The sequence below is a fragment of the Syngnathus scovelli genome, chromosome 8, assembly GCF_024217435.2.
Source record: "Syngnathus scovelli strain Florida chromosome 8, RoL_Ssco_1.2, whole genome shotgun sequence".
Lineage (NCBI taxonomy): Eukaryota > Metazoa > Chordata > Actinopteri > Syngnathiformes > Syngnathidae > Syngnathus > Syngnathus scovelli.
Window position 1 is genome coordinate 7,609,278 of NC_090854.1, and position 8,291 is coordinate 7,617,568.

General features: G+C 42.5%; 1 protein-coding gene across 4 annotated transcripts; it reads right to left on the reverse strand.

Moving 5' to 3' along the window:
* Positions 1-219: 219 nt before the first annotated feature.
* LOC125973976 (MAGUK p55 subfamily member 4-like) lies at positions 220-5,718 on the reverse strand. 4 transcript variants are annotated; one of them, XM_049728721.2, is made up of 20 exons: positions 5,148-5,718; positions 4,476-4,528; positions 4,084-4,205; positions 3,920-3,997; positions 3,425-3,700; positions 3,266-3,347; positions 2,967-3,052; positions 2,778-2,849; positions 2,517-2,713; positions 1,971-2,056; positions 1,867-1,896; positions 1,742-1,762; positions 1,597-1,635; positions 1,354-1,521; positions 1,196-1,276; positions 1,023-1,116; positions 852-960; positions 643-777; positions 524-573; positions 220-435 (listed from the first exon to the last, which is right to left on the reverse strand). In XM_049728721.2, the coding sequence occupies exons 2-20, from the start codon at positions 4,495-4,497 to the stop codon at positions 366-368; spliced, it is 1,818 nt and encodes a 605-aa protein (XP_049584678.1). In that variant the 5' UTR covers positions 4,498-4,528; positions 5,148-5,718; the 3' UTR covers positions 220-365. The 4 variants fall into 4 exon arrangements, with proteins under 4 accessions (XP_049584678.1, XP_049584677.1, XP_049584675.1 ...); XM_049728720.2 differs by having other exon boundaries at positions 220-573; positions 3,425-3,556; positions 3,617-3,700; positions 5,148-5,716; XM_049728718.2 differs by having other exon boundaries at positions 220-573; positions 5,148-5,716.
* Positions 5,719-8,291: the final 2,573 nt, after the last annotated feature.

An 8,291-nucleotide genomic window follows, 5' to 3' on the forward strand; every position in this document is an offset into this window, starting at 1 on the left:
TTTACGAGTGTATAAAAGTGATCAAGTCATCACAAAAATCACGAAAAAAATCTAATATAAGCCGCACCTGACTATAAACCGCAGCGTTCAAAATTTTGGAAAAAAGTCACGGCTTATAGTCCGGAAATTACGGTAAGTACGCAAAGTAAATAGGTTGCGCTGTTTGTAGCTAGCTAGATAAATCGGAATGGTACATTAATCACTAGACAGAAAAAGACAAACTGTTGACATTGAACTTTAATTTGTTTGTAAGTTGTTCGCATGCCTGCACATTCACACACAGCCTGCAGGTGGCGATAGCTGCTCATCAATGTTAACGGTGTACTGAAATTTAACAGTTGTCCGTGCTATAGCTTCCTGTGATGCTAGTCCATATTTAGTGTCCAGTTAGTCCTGGCCTCGGGTCCAGCTGACAGGTATCCAGTTTTCATCCACCTGTGCCCGGTGGATAGCGGCATGAAGTTTAGCACAAGTGTCACTTAGCTGCTCATTGACTAGTACTTCATCAAACAAATGTTTGTACTTCTGCTCCATCTGCAGAGACGACTCCCCCAGGTCCAGAAGGTCTTGATTCTGTAGCACATACATAGAAATAATTATTCATACCTGAGAGGTATGGACACGTGTTCTACTCAGTCTTACAGTGATGTATCTGTTGTGCAGGTAACTGCAAATGATTCTGGCGTTCACTCTAGTTTGTGCAAGTTTCTCCAAGGTGGGAGCTTTGATGAAGATCACATACGGCTTGTACTTCCAGGTCCTCAGTGGAGGAATGTTCTACAACAAGACAGATACTCGTTCAAAACAGTAAAACGTATTAATTCTGCTACGGTGCTGTATTGTATACCTACATGTGGTTGGATGTCAACGATGCACACACGTCCCCGTTTGATGACCTCGTTGATGGCGTCGATGCTGGTCCCATACTTGTGCCCCTTATACTCGCCGTATTCCACAAACCTGCGCAAACACTCGCAGAGTCAGGTGTGTGTGAAGAATGTAAAATCCAAAAAGAGGCTCACCTGTGGCTGCACACCATGTAGTCAAAGAGCTCTTTGTTGACAAAGTGGTACTCTCTGCCTGTCTGTTCCCACGCTCTGATTGGTCGGGTGGTGTCTGCGGCAGCCAATCACAATAAACGTTACTCAGTTACTCACGGATTTCATATGCGGCGTTCAAGGAGGCGCTGACGTACGTGGAGTTGTTCCCTCGTATGTGTCCGGGTTGAGTTTAATGAGGGTCTGTCTCAGCTTGTTGATGCCTACTCCGGACGCGCCTGTCCAGCACGAAAGAAATGGACAATAAGACAGGCCAAAGTGTTGACAAAGGTATTCTACGTGATGCTCTTCTCACCTACGAGGATGATGAGTCGGTGGTGGTCCTGTGGGGGTCGTCGGTAGAGGACCACTTCCTCGTAGGGCATGGCCACAGTGGAACAGGAGGTGGCGATGCTGGTGCAAGACATTCGCCTTCTCTTGGACAGCGACCTCCTCAACAGACAAAAACTACGACGGAAACCCGCTAAGGACACAATGACGTTTATTTTATTACAACTAAAAATTCTGCAATAATATATTCAATATTGTGTAATCTTACCAAGGTAGAGCCCATCAGGAAATTCTGATGGTTCTGACTCTGAAAAACATGACATCACATTGCCTTGCATGACCACAACACCCGACTGGCCTACTAACTTCATGACCAACTAACTACCTGACTAACTTACAGGAGACTTACCTACCAATATGTGTTTCTTCCTGATCTGTTGGATTTTAAAAAAGCCATATGTTTTTTTGTAGTCTACAAGATTATAAAAGTCTACAGCGTCCTTAATAAAATACAAGTATTATAAAAAGTATGCATTACCCGCAGTGAATTTCTCTTGAGGTTCCTCCTCTGAAACAGAAAACATTCATTCTCTATCATGTCATCTATAAAATTATATACATTCCATTTGAGCTGGCCCTCACCTGCTCTGCTGCCTCCACCGCCACACTCATCCTTATCATGCTTATCATCTTTACACTCCTTTTGATCCCTCTGTTCCTTCTCTTTACTGATGACATCATCACAAACGATACACCATCACAACATGATGAGTTAATAGTTAGTTAGTTAGATAGATAGATAGATAGATAGATAGATAGATAGATAGATAGATAGATAGATAGATAGATAGATAGGTAGGTAGGTAGGTAGGTAGGTAGGTAGGTAGGTAGGTAGGTAGGTAGGTAGGTAGGTAGGTAGGTAGGGAGGGAGGGAGGGAGGGAGGGAGGGAGGGAGGGAGGGAGGTAGGTAGGTAGGTAGGTAGGTAGGTAGGTAGGTAGGTAGGTAGGTAGGTAGGTAGGTAGGTAGGTAGGTAGGTAGGTAGGTAGATAGATAGATAGATAGATAGATAGATAGATAGATAGATAGATAGATAGATAGATAGATAGATAGATAGATAGATAGATAGATAGATAGATAGATAGATAGATAGATAGATAGATAGATAATTAGTTGTGGTGTCAGGTAACCTCTTCAACATGGCGGCGGATGGAATTAATCCAACAAAGGAGGCGGAGCTGGTGAGCTTCCTGGCCTGCCACCACTGTCCGTCTGACTGGTCCAAGACCTCCAGCACTTCCCCCTTACTGAAGAAAACCCCGACATCAGGGCAGGGTATGGAAGAGTCCCGCAAGGGGCAGTAGTCTACCATGGACCTCATGTAGACCTGACGCAGGAAAAATAGATACTCAGCACACATCTCTCACATGAGGATGCTGAAGGTTCCTCACAGGTTTGTTGATGCTGCTCAGATGGAAGGTGTTTGGAACTACTTTGAAGAGAATGGTGCCCTCTGACCTCATCTGAGCACACAAATGATTGAGACTTGAGTAACAAATCTGAGACACATAAGAAATGGGAGGAGCAATATGGCAAATGGGGAGCATGAGAATCGTGGTAACGTTGACAAGCAGACAAACCAGCATCTGGATGACCTGCTCGGGGTCCAACCCTACCAGTGGCTTCCCATCCACCTCCAGCAGATGATCTCCAGGATGGAGAAGACCTGACACACACACACACACACGCACACACACACACACACGCACACACACACACACACACACACCACACACACACACACACCACACACACACACACACACACACACACACACAGAATGTGTTACTGCACATCTGAACTATTGTTTCTCACACAAAAAAAACACACACACACACACACACGCACACACACACACACACACACACTACACACACACCGCTACGGTCTGCAAGTCCTCCACGAATAACTCTTGCGATAAATATTTCTCCGGTCTCCTTGTCCTTCTTTATGGTGGCCCCCTGAAACACATGCACACACAGTAAGGACAAATGGCAATGCTGGTCCCCACTCAAAAGTTCTTCATTTGTGTTCTGACCAGAGGTTGTTCATTCTTAGCCAAACAAACGATCCTCACGACGTCCTTATCTTCAGCCGGCCCATCAGGTAGCGGCGCCAAGACGGGTCCGAAGTCTGCTTGAGCCACGGCGTCGTGACAGGACAACAGAGCCTGAAGATGGTTCGAGATTAAGGACCGTTTAAGGACCCGGTAGGTGACTAGCTGGAGAACCTTTATGTGTGGAGAGCTCAGGAGGATCTGAAGCTCTGTAGCCTCCACAGAAGGAGTCTGGACTGTATGCAGCACACCCTGGACCTCAATAACAAAAGAAAAAAGCCAGAGTTAGTGCAGCATTCTCCTTCTTTTCTCAGCAGAAAAGCGGGTGTGCCTGCTAATATTCACTCAATAGTTAATTGGATCGTCTGTGACAATCAATTAATTTGCCAATCAGTTCGTCAGTTAGTCACTTAGTTCAACAGCTAGTCACTTAATTAACGAGTTTTCCTAATTGTTATGCTAATTGGTTGCAATAACCTCGCGTGAAAGTCCCGAAGCGTGAGACAGGAGAGGGCGGGGCAAAATTGTCTTGAAAGTCAACAGGCACTCATAAATCTGTAGAAGAAGAAAACAGAAAGTTATGCTTGACGATGGTAGCCACTTCTGGGAGTCCCCGTCCCTTCTCTTGGTTGGAATCGGACCTGAAGCAGGGCGCGCAGCCACGGCGCGCTCAGGAGTTTGTGAAGAAGATGCGCGCCATTGACGTTTCTCGTGGCGGCCTCGCCGACATCTTCCACCATCATGGATAGGACCCCAATGACGCCTGGAAATTAGTTAAAATGGCAGCTGTAAAGTATAAACTTCCCGTGTTTTTTCAGGTATGGCGTAGTGATACTTTTTTGTCTGTCTACTCATAAATAACATGACCCAAATAATTCAAATTATTTTCAATTTAACGTTTTATGTGGTTCAACTTTGTTAGTGATCAGATTTGAGCAAAAGCGGGACACTGGAAAATGGGTCAAATAAATCTAAAATGGCGTCTCCCGCCATAATCGAAGAACTTCCGGCTGTCTGATCGTGTGTTTCCTACCGTTCTCCTCAGTGTGAGTCATGACGACATTCCTCTATCAGCATCAGCATGGCCTGGAAAATAAAGCATAATCAAGCTCGAACATAGTGGAACATCAACTACCTGTGGAAGCATATTGTTCCACCAGGAGGCGCCATCACACTACACTGGCACAAATAGAGGTGAGCTTCCGTCGACCGTGTTCTAAATGTGGACCAATGCCAGCTTTAGTTTTCTTCTATTAGACTTATTCCAAGAATGAGCTCAGTTCTGAAGAGCAAAGCCTTACAAAAGTCTTCATTTGCCTTTAAAAGGTCATATACTCTATATGATGGTACTCTATATCAACGTGACTTTAGTAGCTACTGTAACCTTTTCATCACTTATTTTCATGATTATTATATTCATGTATGACTGGGGGATAATTGCAACAAAAAAGAAAACAGGTACTCCCTAAAATGAAATCTTTCTGTTGGAGAAAGAGTCCTAAATGGCTGGTCCATTTGAAGGCCACTGGAGTCAGGCTAGTGCGTGTCTCTTGACCAGTCATAGAATAAAATTAAGGCAAGTTCTTCTTCAAATAATTGTCAATATGTGCCAATAGTGAAACTTTGACACTGTTAAATGATGTAACGTTAGCATTTATTGCAAAGGATGTAATACTAAAGAATGTACTCACAAGTTTCAACTCACCTCATGATCGTCTCGTTGGAGTCTCACGCTGATATTTGCTGTTTGAATGCCAGCATTACTCAAAACAGACTCTAATCCTTAAGCCTTTAAACTCACTCACACGCGCGCACACACTTTGTAGTTAATTAGATGGACAAACTGATAGGAGAGATGTTGTATGTTTTTAAATGTCATTGTTTTTCTTGCACACAAACTCAGGGTTACTTAGTAATTAAAAATATATATATTTAAAAATCTGTCAACATTTTGAAATATTAAAATAAACACATTTTTAAAACGCAAGAACTACATATTTTATAGAAAATATCAAATTCCATGATTTTAAAAATTGTACATGTAATCAAACTGTCAAATGTGCAAGTAGAACTTGAAAAAGAAAAGATTGTTATTACTGGGTGGCTACAAAGAGTGCCCATATAAGTATCAGCTCAAGTTGAACCTTCCGAGCATCTGACATTTAGTTTTTATGTTTATTATTTAGTTAGTTAACGAGTGCGCGAGGGAAATAAGCGTGAACGATAAAAGATGTACATACAGTATATAATAAGAGACGTGCGCAGGCCAGAGGCACAAAGCAAATTTAAGCTAACGACTTCATTACAGATGCGTCACGTGATGCATTAAAGCTGACCATGTCCCAAAGTCCTTAGAGAACAGTGAAGTTTATTCAACATGAAAAGTCAGATATTTTCAAACATGGAAAAAAGATAAATAATTCAAGACCAGTCGAATTTTTCATGGTAACGACTGATTTGTTTAAGAAAAAGGTTAAAGTGTGATAGGAATAAAATCCAATTTTTTAAAATACAAATCAATCCAAAATGAAAAAATGTGTTTCAAGAAAAGTTTTTATTTGATGAAAATAAAGTACAAATTATTTTAGATTAGTTTTTTGTTTTGTGTGTGTGTGACAAAACGAAGCAATTTAAAAACAAATAATAATTACATTTGCATTTCCAGGGTGTCCCTTTTAAAGTGTTCAAATGGATGGTTTGGCTGTGGGCAACAGGGGGCACTGTTGCTCCAGATGGACTTTTAAAAAAGTGTTTTCTTTTTTCCCCAACGAGTCTGGCATCCATAGACGAAAATAGCAAGTCTAATAAATATGTATTTACAAAAGAAAACATATATTAAAAAATAGAAATGAACATTTAAAAACCATTAAACCTATTTAACCTAAGTAAGTGAAATGAAAAAACTATTGAAATAACCTCCAAAATAAAACATGAAATGGTAAATTAAAAATAAATATTTGAAAACAAATAGAAAATAGTAAAGTGCTAAATAACAATGTGAAAATAAATGAAAAGTATGTTACAATGTTTTTCATTGAAAGAAATCTGTCTTTTATTTGATTAAAACCTAAAATAAATTTACACCAAGCATGAGTATATTGCATTCTTTCATTTTATTTTGAAAAATCACAACTTGGCTGATGACTGATTTATTTTGAAAATAAGTGAGTCATGCGCATGCATTCGCGCACGCACACACTCACATACACATCTGATCAATGCTAATGGAGTCTATCTACACTGCCCGGTAACAAGAGCCGGCTTGTGTGTGTGTCTGTGTGTGGGGGGGGCTGTTATGACAAGCATGCTCATGGGACACTTGCATGCGTGTTAGGACACGTAGCATTTACGCGATGCGCTAATGGCTAACTTACATGCGCGTGGCACAAAAGGGCATGTAGGACTCGACCCAGCGGCTGTCATTCACCCGTCCTAAATAATCCATGCAGTCAATAGCAACAACAGGATGTGCTCTTTCAAGGTCTTTTACTGTGAAAGGAACCACAGGATATGGGAAATCATCTGCACCTGGGTCAAACTTTGGCCAGCGTACGCTTGGCCATGTTTTACATACAGTGCAAAGGAAGGTAAGAAGACTGGGGAGTAGGAGAAAAGGATGTATAAAAGGAAGAGAAGAAGAATGGATGGAAGGAGGTGGGTGAAGGGATGCATGAAATGAAGAATGGCGGAAGGATGGAAAGCAAGAAGAAGAATGGAGGCAGAATGGAGAAAAGCGAGCAATGAAGGCAGGAAATAGGAATTGGAGGAAGAAGGCCCAGTGTAATGAAGTGTCGTCTACTTTGGACGATGACTCTGCTTGTTCCCTGGGGGAGGTCACGGAAGCTTCTGAGTGAGGAAATAAAACACACTGAAGGCCCATCTTGGCTTTCCTTCAACTTGAGCACTTGAGCTCTTCTTTAACGGCTCTTTTTCCCCTCTTCCTCCCAACTTCAGTCCATCTTTCTTTCCCATTCTTTGCTCTTCCTCATCCCCTCGTTCTCTTCTCCCCCCTTAGCGGGTTTATTGATGACCTGCTGTTTTCTGCAACAGACAAGATACAAAAACCACTGCAAACTGCTTCTCCAGCCCTCAGGCAGGTGACCAGCTGAGTGGATGTGTGCTTTTCGTGATCAAATATAGCAAATCTAGTATTTAATTGTGGAAAATATTCCCAAAAGTAGAACATTGCAATTTTTGTGCTAATATTGCACTTTTGTAGTCAAACATAGCATGTGAAGATTTATGGACAGAGGAGCCGATGACATTCGAGGAGGAGGAAGTGGGTCAGGGAGGAGGAGAAGGTGTCTCCAGCAAAGATTTATGTGCAACGCCTCTTCTTCCTTTTCTTCTACTTCCAGGCAGGACGTGAGGTGGGGGGAATTTATAGAGGAGGGGAGGCTTGGTATCGAAACTAAATGAGAGTGTCAGGTCGCTGCTGAATTGGACCCGGGGCGATGCCACAGAGGAAGAAGTGGGCCATGCAGGGAGCAGAGGAGGAATGATGGAGGGCTGGGCTAGAAAAGGGTCTAGGCGTTGAGGGGTGGGAGGGGGGTGGATTAGTTGGGGGGGGTGATGTAATGTGTAGGCTTTTAGATGATGTCAGTCCCTGGTGGAGCCTGGCTGGCGTCCGCTGGTCCGGAATTAATGCAGGATGATGAACACTCTCACTGACCAACTGACTGGCAAGGCAAAAAACATTAATTTTATTATTATGATTGACTTGCTACACTTTTGAAGATCAACTTGCATCGTCTGTCAGCGGTGGAAAAGGATTGAGATCACGATGACAACCGTTTGACCACCTACAGGACGTGTGGAATATTGGAGTGGTGGAAAGGATGTGGGTGCA

What these genes read in the sequence shown, in the direction of transcription:
- LOC125973976 (XM_049728718.2), bottom strand. Translation starts at nt 4,497, where the DNA reads ATGACTCACACTGAGGAGAACG. An exon ending in GGCTGCGCGCCCTGCTTCAG is followed by an intron (nt 3,998 to 4,083) that starts GTCCGATTCCAA and finishes CTTCTTCTACAG; the next exon opens with ATTTATGAGTGCCTGTTGAC. An exon ending in TCGTTGACATCCAACCACAT is followed by an intron (nt 778 to 851) that starts GTAGGTATACAA and finishes GTCTTGTTGTAG; the next exon opens with AACATTCCTCCACTGAGGAC.